Source organism: Gracilinanus agilis, chromosome 2, assembly GCF_016433145.1.
Source record: "Gracilinanus agilis isolate LMUSP501 chromosome 2, AgileGrace, whole genome shotgun sequence".
In the NCBI taxonomy this organism is placed as follows: Eukaryota; Metazoa; Chordata; class Mammalia; order Didelphimorphia; family Didelphidae; genus Gracilinanus; species Gracilinanus agilis.
In genome coordinates, this window is record NC_058131.1 from 287,079,198 (window position 1) to 287,106,756 (window position 27,559).

Sequence of the window (27,559 nt, forward strand, 5' to 3'; positions counted from 1 at the left end):
TAGGATCCTCCCCTAGGTGCCCCAGTCACCTCTTTCTCCTCTTACCTCCTAGCTGGAGTCCTGTCTTTGCCAAACTACGACTTAGAAATGAATTTCTAGTGGCCTCCCTTAGAATCTGGTGCTAAAATGTGTCAGTTGATGGGGACAGGGATAAGTTTAAGATAGGTACCCCATTGTTGAGGCTGGGACCTTACTAGACTTTACTAAATTGCTGGCTGAAGGAGCAGGAAGCCTGACTGTACTGGAGAAGCAGATGGTGGGATTCAATGGAAAGACCCCCAGAATGGAAGTCAGGAAACTTGTTAATCCAATTGGGAAGCCTGAACAGGATAGTTTCCATGTGGGGAAACATTTGCTGTGGTCTACAACTCTAAGGAGTTTCTTTTCACCTATACATGCAGCTAGCACATAAAATCTAAAATGCCTGTCAATCTTTATGCAGAATCTTATGTTGGGGGCAGCTGGGTAGCTCAGTGCTTTGAGAGCTAGGCCTAGAGACGGAAGGTCTTAGGTTCAAATTTGGCCTCAGATACTTATACTTCTCAGGCTTTCTGACTCAGACCTGGAGCTCTCTCTTCTGAGCTACCTAGCTGTCCCATTGGAGGTGGACTATATTCTCTCTAAGATCCTTTTGAGCTCTATTTTCTTCTAGCCTTAATATTCTAAAAAGCGTCCCAAAAGTCATAGCACAGTTTCAAACAATTAAAATGTATGAAAAAAAGCTAACGAGGTGGGGGGGGGTGCAGCTGGGTAGCTCAGTGGATTGAGAGCCAGGCCTAGAGATGGGAGGTCCTAGGTTCAAATCTGACCTCAGATACTTTCCAGCTGTGTGACCCTGGGCAAGTCACTTGACCCCCATTGCCTGCCCTTACCACTCTTCTGCCTTGGAGCCAATACAAAGTAGGTAAGGGTTTTAAATTAAAAAAAAAAAAAAAGAAAGAAAGAAAGAAAGAAAGAAAGAAAGAAAGAAAGAAAGAAAGAAAGAAAGAATCTTATCATGTTGAAAAGGGAGAAAGGGAAATAGATGAGTCCTTGTGGCCCCAAAGCAGAATACCTCCCAGATTTGGTTATCAATGGGTATTTTTGATGTATACCTATGGATATGCTTGGGCTTTGCCACTTAACCTCTTGAGGTAAAGAGAACAGGGAAAGGATTTGACATTATTGAATGCTCAAAGTCAAATCATCTTCATCCTTGATAGTTCTTTATTCCTTATCCCTAGTATTATGTGTATGCCAGAAGAATGGGAGAGAACTATGTTCTAGTCCTAAAGAGACCACTTTACCTTTCAAGGCATCCCTTAGTGGTTTTTTGTTTTTGTTTTTGTTTTTGTTTTGCTCTTGTTGTTAAAACAGTGATAATCTCTCCTACCTCTCAGGATTGTGAGAATAGAATTAAATTCTATTTTACATAATCAACACTTTATAAACAAACACAAGTGATGGTTGTAGTTCTTCATAAATCCTTCTTCCTCAGCATGACATTGGATAAGGTTGAGCAAAAGCTTTTAACTTCACTTTGCTCCTCTAGAAAAATCTGTCTGGTTCAAAGAAAGTGATCAATTTTCTGTCCCTACATAATAGAGTTTCTCCTCAGTCAGTAAGACCAGCCTCCTCACAGGCATTGCCCCTCCCAGTGAGTGGTACCACTGATCAACTTTACCCCAGAATTGTTAAAGACTTGGTCCACCAAAGAAAACTCCAGGAAGAAGAAGCCCAGAATAGAAGGCAATATGGCATAATTGAAAGAATTCTGGGTTTGGAATCAGAGGACCAAGAGTGAATCTCCACTCTGCTACTTATTTCTCTTGTGACCTATGTGACTGAAGTGAGTCACAATTTTTCTGGGCCTTAGTTTCCTCACTTGTAAAATGAAGGAATCAGTTTTAAATCCTGTGAAATTGAAGTCTAGAGAGGAGTGAGTCCATAGTAGGTGGTTAATAAATGCTTATTGACTTGACTGAAGAGATTTGGCCAATGTCAGATAGTAAGTGGTATACTTGGGACCTGAACTCAAGTCTTCTGAGCTGAGCTTTCCAGCTAGAGAACTCATTTGGATTGGCTCAGCTTCTCATTCATTCCTCTTTTCTTCTTACTGTACCACCCCACTTCCCTTAGTATGTGGAAGTCATATATGAACAGTTTCCAGCTCATTGAAAGGAAAGACAAAGGCAATTACACAGAATTGCAGAGTTGGAAGAGACCTCAGAGTCATCTAATCAAAGTCACACTTGAATCCATCCTGTACTCTCCACTCACATGGCCATCATAGATTGGATCATAGATTCTCCCATCCCTTTTGTCACCTGTTTTATTTTAGTGGCTTCTCAATTGATCTCTCTGTTCTCTAATCCATTCATACAGCTATCGAATTTCTAAAACAGGTCTTCCTATGTCACTTGCCTGTTCAAAAAATTCCAGTGCCTCCCTAATACCTCTAGGATAAGATGCAAATTTCTTTTGGAGCTCTAGCCTACTTTTCCAAGCTTTGCTTGGCCCACTCTACATCATTCCACACAAGCTTACCTATTTGCTATTCTTCATACAGTCTCTGTGCCCTTGCTTAATCTCAGCTCCCCTACCTTCCCCCACCTATAATTCACTCTCTTCTTACCTTTGACTCTTAGAATAATGAGTTTATTTTAAAGCTCAGTGACTTAGCTCCTAGTGATCCTAGAAAATGCCTTGTTTTTACTTTGCATATTTTTGTGCCTACTTAGATATGCACATGTTCCCCTCTCAACCTCAAGAATATAAACTCCCTGAGGGCAGGGACTATTTCATTTATTATATTTATATTTCCAATGCCTGGGGCATATGCCCTTAAAGTGTTTGTTGATTCATTGAGGAAGGATCACTTTTAGTGATGGAAAACTTCACTACCTCCTTCCACTTTGGGGCAACTCTGGGTAGAAGTTGCTTTAGATCGGGAATGGCAAACCTATGACATGCGTGTCAGTACTGACATGCGTAGCCATTTTTGATGACATGGGGCCGCATGCGGCTGCATACAGAGAAGTATGGGGCTGCATGCCGAGGATGAAACATTGTTGTAGTGTAGTGTAGACACTCTGTGCACTATGGATGACAATTCTACCTATATTAATTCAACTATTTTGGTTTATTAAATACAGTTATATATTACAATTATACATTTTTTGTTATTTAAACTATAAACATCACAAAATTATGTTTTTTTCTCAAAGTGACACACCACCTGAGTTATGCTCGGTTTTTTGGCTAATTTTGACACACCAAGCTCAAAAGGTTGCCCATCACTGCTTTAGATGAATAGACACTTATTGGTAATTTTTCAGGTTGAACTAGATAATATCTGCATGTCCTTCCAATTAGGAAGTTCTATGACCATGAAGAAAAGCCAGTGGCCTTGGATTATAGCAAATGGCTACTCACAAGAAAAGTCAGAATCCTCAGTTTATAATGAATTTCAAGAGGGCCCTTCAACCTGAAAATGGCAATACCTGCATATACTTCTTAGATCCCTAGTTGGAATAAAAGCTCACCTTTTATAGTGGTTTACAATTTAATAGCAAAGGATTACCTTCCCAATAACCCTATGCACCAGGTAGTATGGGTATAGTCATTCTTATTTAAAGAGAAGGAAACCACTAAGAGAAGTGGCGTGTCCATGGTCACACAGCTAGAAAGTAGGCAATTGGTGTTGGAGCCCAAATCTCATGAATCTAAATATAGAGCTCTTTCCTTTGTATCACACTGATTTTCTATGAGGAAGACTCCTTACAATGTATCTTTGGGCTACTGTTCCATAGAGAGTCTCTCCCCTCCCCCAACTTCCTTTCCTCCTCTTCCCTTCTTTGCCCTCCTCCCTTCTCCCTTCCTCCAATCTTCTCAAGTGTCCTTGGTTGAAAGCAGTAGCTCCTCCAAGCTTTCTAAAACCTCTTCATCAGGCAGAAGAGCTGAGCAAACAATCTAGAAAAAGGAAACCCTGGGAGGGAAGCTGAGTGCTAAACATTACTGATAGTCTAAACATGAGTGAAAAAGGAACAGAATAGTCAGGATGTCCACAAATCATGAGCCAAGAAACCAGTTTTTCAACCAGGATAGGTGAGAAAAGTGGGCTTCAAAGCTAGTTGCCTCTGATGCTATTATTAATGCAACGTGGAGCCAGCCTTTCTAAATCTGGATCATCTTCCCAAAGGGTATCCCTTAGATAACTCCAGAAACCATTTATTTCTATGGGAGGTAGAATGATCTAATGGTTGAGACCAAGAATGGGGACTTGGAGACAGGACATTGGATTCTTAATTCTAGTTCTGTGGCTAGCACAATAACAGTGACACTGGAAAAGTCAATAAGTCTCATTCCACTCTTTTGTAAAGCAGATTTTATACAGTACCTACTTCACCCAAAGGATTGTTTTCTTAGCTAGATTAAAAAAAAAAAAGCAAAACACCCTACCTTCCATCTTAGAATCAATACTAATTATTGGTTCCAAGGCAGAACCATGGTAACTAGGAAAATGGGGTTAAGTGACTTGCCCAGGGTTACATAGCTAGGAAGTATCTGAGGCCACATTCGAATCCAGGACCTCCCATTTCCAGGCTTGACTCTATCTACTGAGCCACATAACTGTCCTCTTAGCTAAGATTTTAAAGTAGATTTCTGAATAACAACACTATCATTTAATATGAATTCATTTTTGCACAAGGCTATGTGAGATAGGTAATGTAAATATTGTCCCCCTTTTGTAGAGAAGAGCAATAGACACTTAGGAAATCCAAGTGATCTAAGGTTATAGAGCTCATTAATGTCAAATTTATAATTAGATCCCAGGTCTTTTCACTGTACAACATCCTTTATAGAATACCACACTGTTCAGTGAGTGGGAAAGATTTTATATTGAACTGTGGAGAAACTGAATTCTAATCCCAACTTTGATATGAATTTGTCCTGTAACCCTAGACAAGTCATTTTCCCCTCTCTGGGCCTTAGTTTTTTCCTCTGTAAAATGAGATTGGATTAGAACAGAATTCCCAATTTTTTTCATTATCTGTATTCCTTAGTTTTTAGTAAACCATCCTATATACTCTACCTCCCCCACCTTATTAAATTATGAAAGGAAATAAATTCTAGCATTTACCATGCAAATGCAATTAGTTTTCATAAAGAAAAATTTATTGTCTCTATAATGGTTTTTGATATTATGAAGTTGTTAAATGTTTGTTATAACACAATCAAAAAAGCAGCGAGAACTTTGGTTCTATTTCTTGCCACCAGTAGGAGTTTGAGCCTTGGTATTGTTTTATCATTTTTTGTTGATAAAATGTTTTATCAACACTTATCATGTTGAGTCTCCAGTTTCTGACTTGTTTTTTTTTATTTGATTGAGAACAGAACTGAGAATCCTGAATTCTAGAGATAAATTGTTATAAACAGTCAAAGCTTTTTGAGCACATTGGATAAGAGATGGGATATGCTTCTCTGAGAGTACATGAAAATTCTATAACTTCATTGGAAATCAATTTGGAGTTTCTGATTATTGCAGAGATTTTTTTAGCTCATCTTTCATTCATCATTGTCTCCAATTTTTCCCAGCTCACTATGAAAAGAATTTCATGGATAAGCCTCATTTATTTGCCTTTCGTCAATAGGAATTACTCCTTCAGTTGTCTCTTTCAGCTTTTTCAGAGGTGCTAGAATAATCCTTTCCTTTCCTATCATGTTCTCTCCTTCACCCTTTTCTCTCTAATCTTTAAGTTTTTTTAGTAGCATTACTACTTTTGTAGTATTTTAATAAGGTAATATAGTTGTTTTTCAGATAGTTCTTGTCCATCTTCTTCACAAAACTCCCTGGGGGTACTTGTATTTCCAGTTGAGAACCCTTGGACCAAATGGTCTATAACGGATTCTTAGTGAAGCCTATGGGCTCTTATTTGGAATAATGTTTTTAAGAGCATAAAACAAAATGCATAAAACCACAGAGGAGACAAGTTCTGTTGAAATACAGTTGTCAAAATATTTTTTAAAATCATAATCCTCCTGAAATCTCTGGTTCCTGGACCCCTAGGTTAAGAGTTTGTCTATCATCTTTAAGTTTCTTTCCAGCATTAAGGTTTTTTGAGACTATGGCTAATGGGTTTGAAATACCTAAGACTTCAGCAGGCAGGAGACCTGGTTAGTTGGGCATAAGCTTTCAAGATAGGAACACTGTTTCCAATCCTAACTCTGCATACCTGCAACATTCCGGTATTTAGAAAGAATGTGCCTTATAAGTTCTGGTCATCTTCTGACTACTCCCACTGGAAAAGTGGGAACAAGAAGTCCACTAGCCTCACAAATAAATCCAGTACTTTAGGTGTTAGGACTGACTGCAAAGGGTTATAACAAGGAGAATAATAGGGGCTATGAATGAAAACTCTGATTCTTAAACACAGTGTTTCCAAGAAAGCTTCAGAAGCCCACCATAATATTACAAGTCTACATATAGTTCCAGTGGCTGGGAAAGCTAAGACTGGTGGGTTGCTTGAGTTCAGAAGTTCTCAGTTGTAGTAGGGCTAAAGTTGAGCAGGTATCCACACTGTCTGGCACCAAGTTAGTGAATCCCCAGGAGGCAGAAGACCACTAGACTTCCTAAGGAGAAGTGAACTGGTCCAGCCAGGTTGGAAACAAAGTAGACCAAAACTTCAGTGCTTATTAGAAGTGGGAAGATGATATAGGGGGTCTTGTACTTCTGACCCTGCTGAGAAAGGAAGATTTGGGAAAGAGAGAGAAAGAAAAAGAAAGAAAGGAAGGAAGGAAGGAAGGAAGGAAGGAAGGAAAAAGGAAGAAAGAAAAAAGTCAACAAAACCTAGTTTTTAGAGACAGACTGGCAGAAGAAATACATAGTCAAACAACTTGTTCACTCTGCCCTTTTTGACAGCTGAGAAATTATCCCTCTCTGTACCATGCCCATTTTTTTAGGATAACAATGATAATAACTATAATAGTTCTGCAAAGTGCTTTACATATGTTACAGATGGAGAGAAGCAATCCTATGGATAATCCAAAATCAGGGATGCTTTTAAAAGTTGCTTCTTTAGGACTTTGGAGTACACTATGCCTTTTGGACAGCAGACTGATCTTTCTAATTCTCTTTGGATTGAACTAATATGAAAGTAAGTTTACATTTCTTAAGAATTGACTGGCTAGTGGCCAGGGGAGGCAACCCTGAAGTGTGCTTGGTTCTGGAGGAAGCCAGGCTTGGATGAAGCATTGCCAATTTGGCAATTCATAGAATGGATAAGTTACAAATGGATAATCAAGGGTTAGTTCTTTATTGAACAATAAATAGGTAACAAATTGGATTTCTTTCAGAAGAGAACTCACTATGGCCTAAAGGGGAGTACTAGACTTTGGAGTCAGAAGAACCAGATTTGAGTAGCTCTCATTTACTGCCTTTATGACTTCTAAATCTTCTGAATCTATAGGGCACTTAATGTCTCTTTCATCAGTTGTTTTATCAGAGATATTTGAATTACTTATGCCTATAGTTATGAAAATCAAAATAGAGACTATATAAAAGTGCTTTGCAGACTTTGAAGTGATCTATAAATCTAAGCCGAAGGAAATCACCCTCTGACTTTGTTGTTAACTTTAAATATTGATTCCCCCTCTATTCTTGGTCCCTGGTATGTGGAGTATTCAAAGAGGACTCGCACCTTTGGTGTAAGGATTTGCCTAGCTTTTTCTGGGTTGTTTGTCCACCTTTGGTGTTTACCTGGCACTCAGCTCTCACCTGTGGTTCCAAGAAGCTGAAGTATGGGCAGCAGCTATACCCCAGTCAACCAGTTGGTGAATGGCCTTAACCAATGAACCACAAACCCTTCGTTGAGCTAGGAGGATGTCCACTCCAAGCATTCCCTGGTGGAATGGGTGGATCAGATCAATTTATCCTAATGGCCATGAAGGTGGCTTAAGCAGATTCTGTGGAGCAATTAGAGCTTGGTCAGACATTGAAGATGCCATGATCATCCTCTGCACTCTGGGACATCACTAGTTGTCCCGACTTTTGTCTTGCCACTGGGTTTTGATGACTCTGGAAGACAGAATGAGGCTTTTGACTTTGGGCAACTCTGCTTCACTTAAGTCCTATTCACTTGCAAGTCAGGATATCACCCCCATAATATAACTAATCTTGTTTGAAAATGAAGAACAAACAGCATATGGACTGGAAAAGACACTAGTCTTTAGTTAATCAGATTTAAGAAGTTCATAGGATCATAAGTTAGAGCTGGAAGAGGCCTCACAAATCATGCAGTATAATTGCCTCATTTGACAGATGAGGAAACTGAGGTCTTAGGAGCAAGTAGGAGAGCAAGAATGTGAACACAAGACCTTTGACTCAAAATCCAGGCCTTTTTTTCACTGTACTATATGGATAATATAGCACGGAATTTAGGACCTGGAATTCAGGAGGTCCTGAAAGTTCTCATCCTGGCCCAATTTCCTTTGAAGCCTCCTTTAGCCTCAGTTTTTTTTTCCTCTTCAAAATATGGAGGCTGGACTTAAGGTCCTCCCCAGTACTTAAAATGATTCTAACCCGATTGGTATTTTTGCCCTGGGCTGGCAGATTCACCATGGGAGTGAAGATGGGAGGGTGAGGGTGTGAGAAGAAGAGCTAACTCCAATATTCCCTTTCCCTACCCACTTCTCACTCTAAACATTGCCAAGCCTTTTCCTTTGGCTGGTGGAGGGCTTGGGTTGGAAGCTAAAGACTGAGGTCTGCTAAGGAAGGTGGGACTGTAACCTGTGGGGGAGGGTCTCTATGGGCTCCCCTGGCTTAGAGTTAGTCAAGGGGTTCTGGGTGGGGAGCTCTCATGGAAAAAATCAGGCAGGGGAACCTGTCAGGATTACCAGCCCCATCTGTCTCTGGCCACACTTGGAGAAACTGTTCAGGTTTTCCACTAATACTGGCATTGTCTTGCCAAAGTGTTTTCCGACGATGTTTTGGTCTTTGTCATATGGCCAAGTGTGTATAGAGTGGGCAGTGGAGACTGAGGGGTCTGAGCCAACTGGACCTTTTCCCTGGGCTTCTGTCAGTGTCGCCATCCATCAGAGGTCCCAAGCTTAGAGAAAAGGACTGTACTGACCCCAATATGAAGTTTGCCCTCCTCCCCAGCTTGGGAATTGTATTGTTTTATGGTTCAGGATGGTGCTGAAGCAGGAATAGTAGAGTCCTTGGGCAGATGAGAGGCAGAAAGGCAACACCAGGCAATGGGAAGAACCCTGGATTCTGGTGAAAGCTCCTTTATTTACTTGAACCAGTCATTTCCTTTCTCTGGACCTCAGTCTCCTCATACATCAAATGGGTCTACTAATTTCTGGTTGTGCCTCTCTTAATGGTTTTGTGACCATCCAGTGAGGGAATGAATAAAATAGACTTGTAAATGGAAAGTGAAACAATCTGTAAGGTCAGAAACAGAGTGGCCAGAGGAGGGTTTGAGCATGGCATTTGTCCAGTTGATGCATCTGGGAAGATCCTGGTTGTGTCTTTTTTCTCTCTTTTTTCAAGCTCTTTTAAAATTATTTACTTATTTATTTTGTTCATCCTTTCCCTGTCTTCCCCACATCATTGAAGGCATTATCTGGCTAAATATGTAGATTATGTTCTTTGTGTTTCCACTTCTCAGTTCATTCTCTGGAGGTGAATATTCACAAGTTATTCTTCAAATATTAAATCTATAGCTGTATATAATGTTCTTTTGGTTCTATGCATTTCACTTTAAATCACATCCTATAGTTCTTTCTAAGTTTTTCCTAAGTTAATCTGCTCATCATTTCTTATGGTGCAGTAGTATTCTATCATAATCATATACCACAGTTTGTTTAGCCATTTTCCAATTGATGAACAGCCCCTCAATTTCCAATTCTTTGCCACCACAAAGAGAACTGCTATAAATATTTTGCAACTTGTAGCTTCTTTTTCTTTTTTTCTTGATCTCCTTGAGAACTAAATCCAGTAATGGTATTGCTTAGTCTAAGAATATACATAGTATTATAGCTCTCTGGGCATGATTCCAAATTGCTCTCCAAAATGAATGGATCAGTTCACAGATGCACCAACAGTGTATTAGTGGCTCCACTTTTCCACATCCCCTCCAACATTTATCATTTTGCCCTTTTGTCATTTTAGTCAATCTGATGAGTATGAGATGATATCTCAGAACTCTTTTGTTTTGCATTTCCCTAATCAGTAGTGATTTAGAGCATTTTTTCATTACCTAATATGGCTTTGATTTCTTTATCCCAAATTTGTTCATATCTTTTGCCCATTTATCAGTTAGGGCATGGCTGTTATTCCCATAAAGTTGACAAAGTTCTCCCTATATCTCTTTATTTATTTTAAAATTTTATTTATTTTAAAATATTTTTCCATGTTTACATGATTAATTTTCTTTCCCTCCCCTTTTCCTTTCCCCCTCCCACAGCTGATAAGCAATTCCATTGGGTTGTACAAATATTGTCACTTGATACCTATTTCCATGTTATTAATTTTTGCTATAGAGTGATTTTTTAAGGCCTAAACCCCAAATCACATACCCATGTATACATGTGATAAGTAATGTCATATGTTTTGCTTTTGCATTTCTACTCCTATAGTTCTTTCTCTCAATGTGGATAGCATTCTTTCCCATAAGTCCTTCAGGAGTGTCCTGGCTCGTTGCATTGTTACTAGTAACAAAATCCATTACATTGGATTGTTTCACAATGTCTCACTTTCTGTGTACAATGTTCTTCTGGTTCTGCTCATTTCACTCTGCATCAGTTCACTGAGGTTCTCACAGTTCATATGGAAATCCTCCAGATCCAGATCATCAATCCTTACAGTACAATAGTATTCCATCACCATCATATATCACAATTTGTTCAGTCATTCCCCAATCAAAGGACACCCCCTCATTTTCCAAATTTTTGTTACCACAAAGAGCGCTGCTATGAATATTTCTGAACACATATTTTCCCCTATTATCTCATTGGGGTACAAACCCAGCAGTAGTATTATTGCTGGATCAAAGGGCAGACACTTTTAAAGCCCTTCAGGCAAAATTCCAAATTGCCTTCCAAAATGGCTGGATTGATTCACAACTCTACCCTTTAATCACTAAGCCAGTACTATATATTTTTTCAAAAAATTTTTTTATTATTTTAAACCCTTAACTTCTGTGTATTAGCTCCTAGTTAGAAGAGTGGTAAGGGTGGGCAATGGGGGTCAAGTGACTTGCCCAGGGTCACACAGCCAGGAAGTGTCTGAGGCCAGATTTGAACCTAGGACCTCCTGTCTCTAGGCCTGACTCAATCCACTGAGCTACCCAGCTGCCCCAGTACCATATAGTTTTGATGATCACTGCCTTATAGTATAGTATGAGATCTGGTAAAACTAGGCCTTCATCCTTCACATTTTTTTTCATTATTTCCCTTGATATTCTTGATCTTTTGTACTTCCAGATGAATTTTGTAATAATTTTTTTCTAATTCTATAAAAAAAGAGTTTTGGTAGTTTGATAGGTATAGCACTGAATAAGTAAATAAATTTAGGTAGGATTGTCATTTTTATTATATTAGCTCATCTTACCCATGAACAATAATTGATGTTTTTTCAATTGTTTAGATCTAGTTTTATTTGTGTGAAGAGTGTTTTGTAATTATGTTCATATAATTCCTGAATTTGTCTTGGCAAGTACATTCCCAGGTATTTTATCTTGTCTAGAGTGATTTTTAATGGAGTTTCTCTTTCTAACTCTTGCTGCTGGGTTTTGTTGGAAACATAGGGATGCTGATGATTATGTAGGTTTATTTTGTATCCTGCAACTTTGCTAAAGTTGATTGTTTCTACTACACTCTGCTATAGATAGTCTGGGAACCTGAAACCAAAAGCTCCAGGATTAGCAATGGTCTGAAGACCACTGTGCCTGCATCCAGCTGGGCCCCTGTAGTTGATGAGGGACACACTTATAGAGAACACGAGAGAACCACATTTGTGATATTCTTACCACCATGGCAGGCAAAACAGACTGGTTGGAGCAGCAAGGTGTCTCAAGGGAGAGATAAGGTATGGCATATGCCAGGTGGGTCAAACCACTGCTACCACTTCAACCACTATCTTCACTCAGACTCCTGTGGACACAGCCCAGGACCTTCTGTCCAAGAACTCAGGAAGAGAAGGACCCTCCACCCTAAGCTCGAGGCTCTGCTGGCAACGAGACTCCTATTGCCGTCATTGAGGATGGCAACTGTTTGCTGCCACCTCCCTCAGCCACTGAGCAATTCTATCAATGGGCTGGCAAGCCTAAGAGCCCCAGAAAGTGACCACCTCCCACCTAGGACTATTGGCCTTGCTTCCAGTCCAGTTGTCATAACCATATTCTGTGGGAGCAGCCCTTGTGGAGAGGGGAACTGGCAACTGCTTCAACAAGAGCTGCAGCCTCTACTTCTACTTCCTTAGCAGTCACAGCCTCTGAACATCCATAAAAGAAGATTTTCACAACCAAAGACCTGAGTGCTGTCAAATGATTCAATGCCAGAAATTGATGCAGTTTTATCAATGGAAATGGCACTAAGAAGATGTTTTGCTTTACCGTTGCACCCTATGGACACCTGCGTCTTTTTCTTGAGAACAGAGATTGTCCTGCTTCTTGAATGAACTGTTCCCAGTTGTGGATTTTAAAATTAATATTCAATATCTCCAAAGTATAATATTTATGGAGATTTATTAATATTTAACTAGAGAGCTAGAGAACACAGAGAACATTCCCCACTCATTTCACGTGGAAGAGAGAACTAGGGCAACAAAGACTAGTCACCACTCAGTTCACGTGGAAGAGAGTGAGAGAGGGACATCACCCAAAACTTATATACAATCCCGCAAAAGACACATGTAAATAGAAAGGAAAAGGAATTGTGGGTAATACAGAAAGGAATCCTGAGCAATGCAGTTCCAGGGGTTCCAACTATACACAGTGCTTAGCATATTTCTTTTATTAGATAAGAGCTAAATAAATATTAATTCCACCCACCTATCTATATCATGCAGGAGCTCTACCAGGGACATCTGTGAGACCTGAAATGGGAACCTCAGTACTTGGATACTTTTTAGGGAACATAAGGAGAGAAGAGTCTTAGCCAATGACTATTGCTACATTGGCTCGTGTTCCTTTTATTTTCTACAATGTCTCAGATCAGGCAGCTTTTACTCCTTGTCCCTCTTCTGGAGAGAAATCTTGATCTACCAAGCTTTGGCTGGCCTGGGCTCAGCTTATCTCTGACCATGGATTTGGCCTTCTCCCAGCCACAGGCTATCATTTGCCTTCTATTTTGGCTCTTCTGGGGATTAGATGCCCTCAACTGGCCTTGGGCAGGGATTATGTCAATAGCAGCGTCCTCTCCTCCCCATCCAGGGTGAAATCCAGTCACCTAGGTCTCAGCTTCACATCTTGTTCTAAACCACTATGCTTGGAGGCATTCACTTTTTGGCTCCAACCCAATGATCGAGAATAGTGTTCAAAAAAAAGAAAGCTGGACTCTTATGGGCAAAAGGTTAATTTTCTGTTTGCCCCATTTTGTCCACATTTCAGGATTTTATCTGTTATTCATCAGAATAAAGTTACCTTCCCAGTCTTCACTTCTGAAAATACATTGAAGCCCCAGGATCAAGGATTCTTCTTCTCTTTTTTCTATCCATCATAGGCCCAATCGGTAATTTATGTGATTCCCCTCATCTCCATTATCTATGAGGTGTGATTGCTTTCTTAGGTCTATCCCAGCAGCCTCTCTCTATTCTCTATTCTCATTTTCAGATGAGCCTATCCCCTACGGTCATCCAGAAGCGCCATCCTCCCTTCTAAAGTCCTCCAGAAGATCTCTAGGGAAAGTGATAGACAACTTACCTTTATTCAGTCATTGATCATTCACTATGTGCCAGTCACTGTGCTAACAAGGTTAAAAATGAGACAATTCCTGTTCTCAATGAGCTTCAAATCTATGGGGGAATGCAACACATACATATACAAGTACATATAAAATATATATATGCACAATAAACATATGGTTTAATAATTAATAAACAGTGGTTCCCAAACTTTTTTGGCCTACCACCTCCTTTCCAGAAAAAATATTACTTAGCCTCTTGGAAATTAATTTTTTTTTAATTTTAATAGCAATTAATAGAAAAGATAAATGCACCTGTGGCCATTACCACACTCTGGATCGCTGCAGGACCCACCAGGGGGCGGTAGCGCCCACTTTGGGAATCACTGCTTTAGGTTAATATGGTAGATCCTTTGGGTAGGTAAATATTGGTGTGACAAGCCACTTAATCTCTTTTAGTCTCAATTTCCCCACTTGTAAAATGAAGACAATTGTATTTATATTCCTTTACTGGGTTGTGGTGGTGAATATGTTTTAAAAGTTATAGAAGTGTTAGTAATTATTATTTCAAGGAAAAGAGAAAACTTCAGAGGGCTCACCTATGTAAGGAAACCAGAGCCCTATTCCCCAGAAGGATGCTAATTCTGAATCAATCCTCTTATCTTCACTCCTTGGAGAAGATGGCATTTGGGGCTTTGAATGGTCCTGGCCAACTTCTTTCCCCCTCAACCCATAACCCCTGGCAGTGGGATCTGGTTACTGGAGCTAGAAATTGATATGTGTACTCTCTCGCTTTTTCTCTCTGATTCATAGGGGATTCCTCTTAGCCTGGATTGTCTTCTGCTCTACCTGTGGCCTGGCCTTCACCCAGGGAGATCCTGAAGGTACTTTTTTTCTCTCTCTCTCTCATTTTGGAAAAAAAAAATTTTTAACTTTAGGAAAAGGAAGGAGAAGGGGAGCAAGAATGTCATCCCTAATTGCTATGGAGGAGAAATTCATCCTCCAAATCATGGCGGCCACATATCTTTTCAACACCAGTAAAATGGGAATGGTCATTTTAAGTTTCAAGGAATGGAAGGCATTGTCAGAAATCTATGCCTCTCTCCTCCTCCTGGGGAGGATTTCACTATTCTAGAAAATATGTATGGACCTTGTTTTGAGATAGTCAGGGTGGGAGGGCCTAACCCACATGTAAGGGCAGTAGTCTATTTCACACCTGTTGAGTTATTATGACAGGTTAAGAAGATAAGGAGTTTTAAAAGTAAAGGTATGAACAATAATAGCAACAGTTTGTGAATAACTTATTAGATATGTATTATACATAGTTATATTTATACATACTTCATATATACATATACATATGTAGACACACATACATTTATTGGACCTGTGATTTTTTTAAATAGCAAAACACCAACTGATATTTATTCTTTTTGTTATAAATATATAATAAATTATAATAAATATGCTTATCCAAGTGAAGCAAATTCTCACATTAGCTATGTCCCCAAAGCTGTGCCTTATTCTCTTTCCTCTCTCCTTCCCATTTTTCCACCCTTCCCAAGAAGGCAGGTAATATAAGTTATACATATATTATTATAGAATACATATTTCCTTGTTTGCCATGCTGTGAAACAAGGCACATATTGCTTACCGTAGAGGAAAATTAATGGAGGAAATAAAAGAAAGCATGTAGACTTGTGATTTTAATAGAATAGAGAGCTCTTGGAGAAGAACTTTTCCCACTAATACAGATAGATACCTTCCTGGCAATTTAGCATCATAGAAAGTTGCCTGGAGACACAGAAGGGTTAACTGACTAGCCTGATATCACAGTGTCAGTCTGTGTCAAAGGTTGGGTTTGAAGCCAGATCTTGCTGACTTTAAGACAGGCTCTCTATCCACTTTGCAACACTGCCACTATAGTATATATAAATAATATATGTCGCTGTGAAGCAAGAATCACAAGTATTATTAGTCTTATTTGAAAGAATGAAAAATAAATAATTGGGCTCAGAAGGATTATGACTTGTCTAAATTCATGGGATTAGTCAATTGGTCAACATTTATTAAACCCCTACTATGTGTCAGGCCATTGGCTAAGTTCCAGGCAAAAAAAAAGAGGTAACAGACTATCTTGCCTTCAAAGAGTTTACAATGTAATGGGAGAAACAATAAAACCAAATATATAAAAACAAGTTACACACAGGATAAATAGGAAATAATGAACAGAGGGAAGCTAACTAATGGAATTAAGAGGCTTCCTGGAGAAGGGGGGATTTTAGTTGGGATTTAAGGAAAGCCACACAAATCTGAGCTGAGCCTTCTTTTTGTACCAGGGACTCCTTAGGCAGTCTTGCAAAGACTATAGATCCCTTCTCCGAATAATGTTTATTGCCTCTGTTCATAATGAAAGAAAATGCTCTATTTCAGTTAAAAGTTAGTCAGAATAAAGATGTCATTTAATTCCCCTCTAAGTTCATGGACCCCAGATTCAGAACCCCTGACGTAGAACTAAAAGGGATTTCAGAGACCATTGAGTCTAGCCCCCACCCCATTTTACCAGTGAGGAAACTGAGGCTCAGAGAGAGTATATGATTGGCCAATCACCATCTACTTGCCACAGTGGAAAGAGCACTTTGTGTGGAGTTGGGGGACCTGGGCTCAAATGCCCATCCCCAGGTTCTAGGACTCCAGAGCCTGTGCTCTATCGTTTGGACTGGGTTTATAGAACTTGGTACCAAGGACCTTAGATTTAGAGGCCCCCTGACCCGTATCAGAGAGGGAGGAAATGAGCTGGTATGTGGAAAACTGGAGTGAGATGGAGATGGGAGAATAAATTAGGGGGGGCATTGAAGGCTGTTTTCTTGGTGGCTTCCTAGGGGAGGGCTCAGTTAGGGAGGTAGTGTGGGCTGGTGGAAGAGGCTGCCAGTCAGGATGGCAGAGAAGGAAGCTACATCCAGGAGATGGTTAAGAAGATCCTTAGACCATTCATCCATGGTACAGTTACATGGATCAGGACTCTCAGGCTCTGAGAATTCCCTCGGCGGCCCCTGCTGAGCTTCACAAACCTCCCTGCTTCTCATTACTTGCTGGGGTTCTCCCACCGAGGACCAGGGGACCCTCTAGGGAGAGGGGAGAAGGGTGGTGGCTCTCTCTCTCCACAGCTGGATCATGACAATGAAAACATCTCTCTCCCACATCTGCTTGTCAGGCAGCCACCTACTTGCTCTTAAAATAGCAACACCTCTTTCTCCCTAACCCTTGCTTCAGGGGCAGGCAGAGGGGAAGGAAGGGATGACAGCCAGCATGGATTATAGTTTGGGGACTAGAACTGAGAATGAAGGGAAGGTTCCAAGGCTAGTCCTAGCTTCAGAGAAAGGATGGGGGTGGGGTGAAGCCCAGCAGGACCAAGCCAGCACAATGCTTTTTTGCAAATGTCATATTTTCCAAACTTGCCTCCCCCTCTTCTCCGCCCCCATCTCCCCTGCAAAGTAGGTGAACAGCTGTCCAGAGCCCTGAGTCAGGCACTTGGGGGGTGGTGGGGGTAGAAGCAGAGGAGGGGCATTTTTGGAGCAAGGTTTATGTAATAAAGGCATCTAGCCGGCTCCAGCTGGAGAGCTCGGTTGGATTGGCTCAGTTCTCCCATCTCAGCCATTTGGCCTGTTCTTACTGATTCTCTCCATACCCCCTTCTATGTGCTCTACCCCCCCCTCCAGCTGTCCCTCCCTCCCCTCCCCCAAATGACCAGATGTTCTTCCATTGGTACTTTTATGGCTCTTGTAGAGGATGAGGCTAAGGGATCAGCTCTAAAGAGGTATCAGAAGCCCTGGATTCAAGTTCTAATTTTTGAGGCACAGTGGAAGAACTGAGTTCAAAGAATAATAACAACAACAATAGTATTTTTGTTCAGTTGTGCCTGATTTTTTGTGACCCTGTTTGAAGTTTTCTTAGTGAAGATACTGGAGTGGTTTGCCATTTCCACCTCTAGCTCATTTCATAAGGAACTGAGGCCAACAGGGTTAAGAGAGACTTACCCAGGGTCACATAGCTATTAAATGTCTGAGGCTGGATTTGATCTCAGGAAGATGAGTCTTCCTGACTCCAGGTCTGATGCCCTATCCACTGCACCATTTAGCTGTTCCAATAAAAATAATAATAGCTAACATTTATGTAGGACTTACTATGTGCCAGGCTCTGTGCTAAAGCACTTTGTAATTATTATCTCACTTCATCTTCACAATAACCCTGGGAGCTAGTATCATCATCACCATTTTACAGATGAGGAAACTGAGGCAAATAAGTTCAGTGACTTACCCAGTGTCACATAGTGTCTGAGGCAAAATTTGAATTCAGGTCTTTCCGACCCTAGGTCCCGTGCTCTATCCACTGCTCTATCAGCTGTCTCAGACACTTATTATCTATGTGACCCTGGAGATAATAATAGCACCTACCTCTCAGGGTTGATGTGAGCACAAAACGAGGTCACACTTACACACCATTTTGTAAACCTTGAAGTGCTATATAGAAATACTAGCTATTATTACTGTTACTATTATTATTTTGCCTCTAACAAACCATTATCACTTTTAGTAAATCACTTGCCCCCTGTGGAACTCAGTTTCCTCATCTGTAAAATAAGGGCACTGAACTCAATAACCTCTAAGGTCTTTTGCAGTCCTGATATTCTGCTTTCAGTGTCTTCTTCCAGGTTGGGTGTCCTATATTCTGGGGATCTTTCTAGTCCTTAATTTCCATGGTCTTTAGTCTCTTCCAACTCCAACTTTCTAATGGTCTGTGTTCTAATAGCCTATGTTCTAGCTTTAACTTTCTAGGTTCTAGAGGTCCTTCCAATTCTGACATTCTATGTCCTAAGGTTCCTTCTCGCTCTCATATTCTCTATCCTAAGTTTCTGTTCAGATAGAGCAGTCTGTATTCTAAGTACCCCTTCTTGTTTAACCTTCTGTGTTCCAAAGTCTCTCTTCCCTCAAGCATTCTGTGTTCCAGGGTTCCTTCCAGTCATAAGTGATTGTGTTCTAGTCTTGTTCTGGTCCCATCTAGATCTAACATTCTATAATGATATTCCAGAAGAGATATGAGAGATGGGGTACATATTGTATAACTCTTCTCCCTTCACTCCATCACCCTCTTCCCTCCCATCGAATTAACTGCAATAGCCTTTTACCCCTTCCAAATTTCTCTCTTTTCGGGTCCTAAGCCCAGGTTTCCTGACTCCCATCTCTTTTCATTTTTCCAGCTGAAAAGAAGAGAAGCGAATGGGCATTTAACTTCCCCCAGTCCTCTGATTCTTGAGGAGTCAGGTTTGCCTTAACGATAGACAGGGGATGGATGTTGTTAAGGACACTTGTGAATCCATAGAGGAATTCATTTCCAACTTGCTTACTAGGGTTGCTAAAGTTCAGGGATATTCTGCCTGGTCCTGGTTATTTTAAGTCTCAGACCCACCCAGCTCAGAGCATTATCCTCATCTGGGTAGGGCTTAGAAACCCATCTCTTCTTTGCTAATTCCCAAGATCCCAATAATTCACTCGACTCAATCACTTCTGGGTGAAAAAGGCCAAAAAGCAGAAGGAAGGAGAGCCGTTTAGATGAGAGGATCTTATATAAACAAATTTGGAAAAACTTTTTTTGTTGTTTCCTTTGGTCCATCAAATTCCATGATTGTAATTACTGGACGGATGTAGCCTGTCTTGGCTCACGGTCAGTTGTCCAAATTCTAAGCTCTGGCCAGAGGACAGAGTTCAGGAGGAAACCGAGACTGCCTCTTCCTCATAGACAGTTACATTTGAAAGTTCAACAGGTTTACAAGAAAAACTTTCTCCCTCTGTCTTTCATAATTGGAGCTTTCCTGGAGACGTTGGTACGTTGTCTTAGTCAGATCTCGCTGAATTTTAGAGTTGAAAGAGACCTTAGGGGTCATCTGAGTCTAGCCTTCCTCCCTATGTTTCCATAGTAAATCTGGAGTTATTCCTCTGATGGGGGCGAGATAGCCTCTGCTTGGAAACTCTCAGTGATGGTAGTTTATTCCCTTGTGAGGAAGCCCTTCTCATGTTGGGAAATTTGGGGCCATGAAAGATATTGCTTCTCTCTTTGGTCTGACAGTATCTGTTTCAGACATCCTTCAGATCCTTGAAGACAGCTCTTATACTGTTCTTCTCTTTTAGACTAAATATAGGGAAGCTGTGTGGAACAGCAGTTAGGACATTGGATTTGGAATCCGAGGATCTGTGTTCAAATCCTGGATCTGCTACTTTTTAATCTATGTAAATAGACAAGTTGCTTCATCTTTCTGGGCCTCAGTTTTTTCATTTGTAAAATGAGGGCATTCGATTGGATGACCTTCTCATAACTTTAAATATGTGATCCCATGATCCCTAGTTCCTTAAGCCATTTTAACATAACATGATTTCCAGGCTCTCACCATCTTGGTTGCTCATGGGGACATGTTCCAATTTGCAAACATTCCTCTTTTTAAAAATACAAACAAAAAAACTCTCCCCATCTTCCATCTTAGAATCAAAATGTGAATTGGTTTCAACACAGAAGAGCGGTAAGGGCTAGGCAGTGGGGGTTAAGTGACTTGTGCAGGGTCACACAGCTAGGAAGTGTCTTAAGCCAAATCTAAACCCAGGACCTCCCATCTCTAGGCCTGATTCTCTGCCCACTGAGCCACCTTGCTGTTCCCTCAACATACCTCTTATAGTGCTGTACCCTCTGCATGTACTATGAAGAAACAATGGGAATATTATTTCTAGGATTGAGAAATTACATTTCTGTTAATGCAGCTTATCATGGTGTTAGCAAAGGTGGAGTTTGGATAAGATAGAATTTAATGTGAGTGAGTATGTCCACCTTGTCTCTGCACACAGAATGTAATCTCCTCTAGGGCAGGGGCTGTATTTGTCTGTATCTCTGGCACTTAGCATAGTGCCTGGCTAGCACGGATTTATTGAGCACTGACTTTTACCCAGTCCTATGCCAGGCAACTGTGGGGGATACAAGAGAAGGAAAAGATAGGATTCTGCAGCCATCAAGGCTGAGATCACAGAGTCTCCAGGGGAAGGTGGAATCATTAGAGACCAGGCCAGGACATGTGGCATCACAGATGAATTGTAGTGCTGACTGTATGTGTATCAAGAAGTCAGGGGGATGCAGCTGGGTAGCTCAGTGCTTTGAGAGCCAGGCCTAGAGACGGGAGGTTCTAGGTTCAAATCTGGCCTCAGACACTTCCCAGCTGTGTGACCCTGGGCAAGTCACTTGACCCCTATTGCCTAGCCCTTAACTGCTCTTCTGCCTTAGAATCAATACACAGTATTGATTCCAAGATGGAAGGTAAGGGTTTTAAAAAAAAAGAAGTCAGAGAAAGGAGGGAGCTTCATCAGGAAGCAGGCTGGCAGCCTTCACAGGGAGGGGAAGTAGAACTTGAACTGAGCTTTGACAAAAAGGCAAACTCTGACCAAGTGGAAATGGTCTTTGCAAAGACAGGGCAATAAGTTAGTGGGTTAATATTGATCCCCATTGTGCAGTGGATAGAGGGTAGATCTGGAATCAAGAAGACATGGGCTCTAATTTAGCTTCAGATGCTTGCTAGCTCTGTGACCTTGGGCAAGTCCCTTAACTTCTGTCTGCCTCAGTTTCCTTATAAGTAGAATAGATATGATAATAGCCCCTCTCTTTCATGGTGGCCATGGGATTAAGGTGAAATATTTGTAAAGTATTCTGTAAATCTTAAAGTCCTACTTAAATGCTAGCAATTACTGTTATTATTATTATCATTGATAAGGTTGGTGCATTTCCCCAAGACTGTAACTTCCTCGTCTTGTTCCCTACCCCCACCCCTTAGATGTGGATGTCCTCCAACGGCTGGGCCTCAGTGGGAAGAAGTCAGCTGGTGGATGGGCCCCGGGGCTGGCCCCCATCCCTCCAGGAGTCATCCCGTTCCAGTCAGGATTCATCTTCACCCAGAGGACCCGGCTTGAAGCTCCCACGGGTGCCATCATTCCTGCCACCTTTGGCACTGACCTGACCTTGGTGCTGAGCCTCTGTTCCCACCGCGTCAATAATGCCTTCCTCTTCGCTGTCCGGAGCAGCAGGAAGAAGCTGCAGTTGGGTGTCCAGTTCATCCCCGGCAAGATTGTTCTCTACCTGGGCCAGCGGCGCTCGGTGGCCTTCAGTCACGATGTGCACGACGGGCGGTGGCACCACTTGGCCATCAGAATCCGAGGCCAGGTGGTCACCCTCATTACTTCCTGTGGGAAGCACCAGATGCCCATGGATTTGCATTTTAAAAAAGATGAATCTCTAGATCCTGAAGGGTCTTTCCTCTTTGGGAAAATGAACCAACATTCAGTCCAGTTCGAGGGTGCAGTGTGCCAGTTCAATATTTATCCTTCTGCCAAGGCAGCTCATAATTACTGTACATATCTGAAGAAGCAGTGTAGACAGGCTGACACATACCGGCCACTCTTGCCCCCACTCCTTCCCCTCCTTCCCCAGGACCCTGGCGCCGACGTCCGCCTCGGCCTCCGGACTGACCCCTCTGTGCAGAGCCTGAGGAACCTGACCACTGTGATGCCTCCATTGGCATCCCTCCGAATTGCCAAGCCCACCCAGGCCTTGCCCAGAGCCCCAGGCAAAGGTGCCAAGATGACGATGGTACCTTCAGCACTGACCAGCCCTGGGTGGGTGGTGCCCCTCCGCCAACCCATAAGGACTAGCACTGCAGTTCCCCGGTCATCCCGATCCACTGCAATGAGTAGTTTGGTCTTGACCGTGCCGGTGACCGAAAAGCCATCGCCTTTGTCCTCAGGCAAAGCCTCCTCCTCTGTGCTCAGGCCTGCACTGCCCACCTCGCCCAGCAACTCAAGCAAAGCTCCCATTCATGCCAGGAAGCCTGGGCCAGCCACATCTAAAGCCAGTGTGGTGAAGACTCCCTATATTCCTGTGAAGCCAGTAACTCCTTCTCTCACTGTGCTCCCAACTAAGAGGCCCCCTCCCGTGGTCAAGTCAGTGCCCACCTCCCCGTCTAAGAGCTTCCCTTCTACCCTGAAGCCGGGGCTCCACGCCTCCCGCCCCGTCCCCGCCAAAGCCCCCCTTCCAGCCCCAGGGAAGCCAGCACTTCAGAGCTCTGGAATAGCCCACACTCCTCTTGCTACTGCCAGGCCGGTGCCTCCTGCTGGAAGGGCCTCTCTTCCCGTCCCCACCAAGACGCTGCCCCAAGGCTCCAGGGCCAATGTGGCCGGCATCGTTCCTTCCACCGGTCAGCCAGTGTGGGCCTATACTGGCGCAGCCAAGCTGACCCACCCTTCGGTTAAGCCATCCTTGCCAGCCTCAGGTTCTAGCCTAGCTCAGACCCCCAGACCCCCAGGGAAACCAGCATTTCCTACTCCGGGGATCAAATTTCCCGGAACAATGCCTCCCACCATCCACCCAGGCTCTCCTCCTGGTCTCAACTCTACTGGCAGCAAGAGGGTGGCTGAGTCCACTGTGAAGAAGAAACTGAATCCAAAGAGTACGCCCTGGCCTCCCAGCCATGCAAGCCCCAGGAAGGCTGGAGATGCTCCCACTACTGTTTCCTTCTCTTCAAGCCTGAAGAATCTGACTGCTCGGCCCCTCCCCAAACAGGCTCAGCTCGGGCGTACGGCTGCCATGGTGCCCACGCAGCATCCACCCTCCGGCTCCCGATTTGTGGGCGCTGTCACCCTCTCTCACACAGATGGCTACCTATTCTTTGACCCCATTGGGCCCACCTTGTTTCCATTGCTGTTGGGACCTCCGGGGCAGAAGGGGGACCCCGGCTTCCCGGTAAGTCTGGGTGCTCTCCATACCCTCTCTTCCTTTACTCTTAAGCGTGGCGTAAGTGACAGTGGCCGCAGGGACCAACAGTTACACTGAGACTGAGGGAGAACCAGTCATCTGATCACGTCTGGAGGGTTTGATGAGGTTTGTGGCAGCCATAGTGTTCTGGGAAGAACTCTGGACTTGGATAGGGGTTCATGTGCTGGTTCTTCTGATTATTCTCTGAAGGGTCTTGATTAAGCCACTTTTCTCAGGCCTTTAATTACTTGAATCATAAAATAAGGGGGATTGGCCTAGGTTCATTCTAGCTCTAGATTTGATGATCCTATGTTTTCTGTCATTCAACAAATATTGATTTATAAGGCCAAGCCTGTAAAGGATGCCCAATATTTTCCTATTATTCCTGACATTTATTGAATAAGGCAGCATGTTGTCATGGAATTTGCACTGAACCTGAAATCAGAAGAGACCTGCGTTTGAACCTCTTTCCTTGCCACTAGCTATGTGACCATGGGCAAAGTCAGTCTGGTCCAATGAGAATTTTTTTTAAATCCTTACCTTCTGTTTGTCCTTAGAATTGATACAAGCATTGGTTCCAAGGCTGAAGAGTGGTAAGGACTAGGCAATAGGGCTTACGTGACTTGCCCAGGGTCACAGCTAGGAAGTATCTGAGGTCAAATTTGGCCCTCAAACCCTCCCATCTCCAGGCCTGGTTCTCTGTTTCTCTGAGCCACCTAGCTGTCCTCCAATGAGCATCTTTTATGTTCAAAGATCTACAGGAAGTGTTGGGGATCCAGAGAAGAAATGAAAAATTAATCCCTGCCCCCAGGGAGTTTCTATTTTACTAGGCAGAATCACTTAACCTCTCTGAGCCTCAGTTGTAAACTAGGATAATATTGCCTTAGGCATTTATCTCATAACATTGCTTTTTATTATTGTTATTTTTTAAAAAAAGATCTCACCCCATAATGTTATCTGTGTAGGGAATTCCTGGTGAATTAGCTCCCCCTGCCAGGGTGGACTGGTACCTGTTCTGTAATTTATAACCTTACAAAATTGCCTGGGGGCAATGGTAGGATAAAAATTTTGCCCAGAATAATACCCACAGTATGGATAAGAGACAAGATTTGAACCCATGTCTTTCTGACTCTGAGGCCAGCTTTCTTTCTATCAACTGTTTTTTTTTTAAAAAACTCTTACCTTCCATTTTAGAATCAATACTGTGTATTGGTTCCAAGGCAGTAAGGGCTAGGCAATGGGGGTCAAGTGACTTGCCCAGGGTCACACAGCTGAGAAGTGTCTGAGGCCAGATTGAACCCAGGACCTCTCGTCTCTGGGCCTGACTCTTAATCCACTGAGCTACCCAGGTGCCCCCTCCACTGTTGTTTTGAGGAACAGTTGAGATGATTTATATAAAATGCTTGTAAATCATAAAACATTTATCTAAACATCAGCTATTTTTTAAAATCTCAATGAAGACAGATAGCAGGGTGGGAATTGGCTCTGATGGTACAAGTTGCTTACTAGGAGATCAACCAATAGATTATAGTTGGCCTACTGGGGGTCCCTACTATAAAAACTAATTTTCCTCCTAGACATTTTGCCAATAATTTTCCACTGTCTTCCACTGGACTCATAACGGTGCCTCCCTAACTCCTTGAAAAATTTCCCTTCTTGAATCATAGGCACCTAGGATTTTTAGTGCTGGAAGGGACTTGATCAGCATGATAGGGTCACAGATCTGCATGGGATCTTAGAGATGATCTAGTCTGATTTCCTCATTTGACAGATGAGTAAACTGATCCCTTGAGAAACTTCCTTGGGGTCCCAGTGCATATTGGCTAAAGAGCCAGGATGAGTCCTGGATTCTTAGAACTGAATCATCAGTTCAGCACTTTTCCCATTATGTTCTTATCCCCAAATGAATGCTGTGCTTTTAAGAGTCTTCTCTTGGCTCACTCTTCCTTTCCTTCAACTCCAGACACCTGGCTGGTCCCGTTCCCCTGCTGGGTCAGGTTTCCTCTTGTTTACCAAACCAGTGTTTCTCAACCTAACCTACTCAAGAGACAGTGACAACACTCCATGTTCTCTTCCTTGCATCACTTTTTGTGCTTCGCCCTCAGCAAGCAGCTCTCAGAAGGTAGGGGGCAGATTTTAGGGAGAAGGAAGATATTTGGGGTGGTAGGAACAGGATGGAGAGAGGAAAACAAGATAAAAAAATGTGAGCTTAAAGTGGAAAGATCTCTGGTAGAAAGGCAGCTGCTGGACTTGGAATCAGGAAGACCTAAATTTGAATTCTATCCCATTATTTACTAGCTGGATAGCCCTGGGCAAGTCACTGTTTGCCTCAGTTTCCTTATCTGTAAAATGGGGAAAATAATAGCACCTACCTTATAGTTACTGTGTTAATCAAGAGAGATAATATGTGTAAAAATGTTTTAATGAACCTTGAAGCCCTCTATAAATGTTATCATCATCATCATCATTAGAGGTTTACTGGACTGGGAGAAAATCCCCATGGACCATTGGGAAAAACCACTTTAGATGATAAGAACCCTAAAGAAGCAGTGCATCTATTACCTGGGGGAGTGACCCATGCCCCAGAGAGAGGTGCACAGTAGAAAGAGCACTGGTCTTGGAGGAATGAGATATGAATTTGAATCCTGATTCTTCCATTTGCAAGCTTTGAGATCTTAGACAAATAGCTTTCCCTTCCTGGGCCTTGTCTGAGAGCAGGTTGGAGTCTGTGATGGCTAGGGTCTATTTTACCCCTTAAAATCACAGACACTATTATTGTAGGATCTAGAGTTGAAAAGGCCCCGAGAAAACACCTAATTTAATCCCCTCCTTTTGCAGACCGTCTAGGCAGGCTGAGATTTGCCTCATCTCATGGAGGTCACTCATAGCAGCCCTAGGATTCCAGAGTGGGTCTTCTCAAACCAGGTCACTTTTCTCTAAGGCAGGAGAGGGCATTTTTCTCAAGGCATGAAGTGGATAAATAGTACAGAAAAATCAATACGCCTTGAGTTCCCAAGAGATAGAAATCGTCCTGATTCCAAGTCCAGCAGCTGCCTTACTACCAGAGATCTTTACATTTTAAGCTTACAATTTTTTTAAGTAGTTCCTCACTCTTGTTTTCCTCTCTCCATCCTGTTCCTACTACCCCAAAGTGGTAGAGCTGGAAGAGCCCCTAAAGGGTTCTGGGAGGAAGTAGGAGTGGAGCGAAGCCGTGAAGGACAGTTGAGGTTTGTACAAGCAGAGGAGCAGGGCCAGGGGCATTTGAAGCATCTAGCGATCACCACGAGCCCACATTCACCTCCAGCTCTCCCCACTTGGATGGATACCTTGATCAGGGTTGAATGACTTCCCAGGACCACTGGGCTGACTCATCAGCAGGCTGGGCCACCAGACTGAGTTTCCAGGGGGCCAAGGCCACAGCTGCTGCTTCTCCCCTGCCTCGAAATGTACCAAACCCCCAGGCTCTTTCATCCCCTGCCCAGGCTCTGGCGCTCCCCGCCAGCTTCTCTATTTGAAGTCCCCATTCCCTGCCGAGTGGACAGTGGCTAGTGCTCGGAATTTCTTGATTTTAAAAACACATTTAATTATTTTTGATAATCATTAGTAATAATATTTATACAGCCTGTCTCTAAAGGGACCGAAGCACTATTTTTTATTGTAACCATATTGTAAATCTTATGGAAATAATTTACATTACTTTTCAATTATGTAAATGTTCCCCAAGGCTCTGTTTTCTGAAATCCATTTACTCCACTAAAACACCACCAGCTAACACACAGTGAGGGCACGATCCATGCTCCTGAGGGAAGGACAGGGTCCCCCAGAGTCCAGTGAGCCA

At 42.4% G+C, this 27,559-nt stretch overlaps 1 protein-coding gene across 1 annotated transcript in view; it reads left to right on the forward strand.

The window, feature by feature from the left end:
• The window catches only part of COL27A1 (collagen type XXVII alpha 1 chain), a 268,921-nt gene that overhangs the window by 1,356 nt on the left and 240,006 nt on the right, over positions 1-27,559 (forward strand). The window contains exons 2-3 of the mRNA XM_044659702.1: positions 14,698-14,768; positions 21,749-23,709. Coding sequence (XP_044515637.1) covers positions 14,698-14,768; positions 21,749-23,709 — 2,032 coding nt within the window. The remainder of the gene's footprint in view (positions 1-14,697; positions 14,769-21,748; positions 23,710-27,559) is intronic.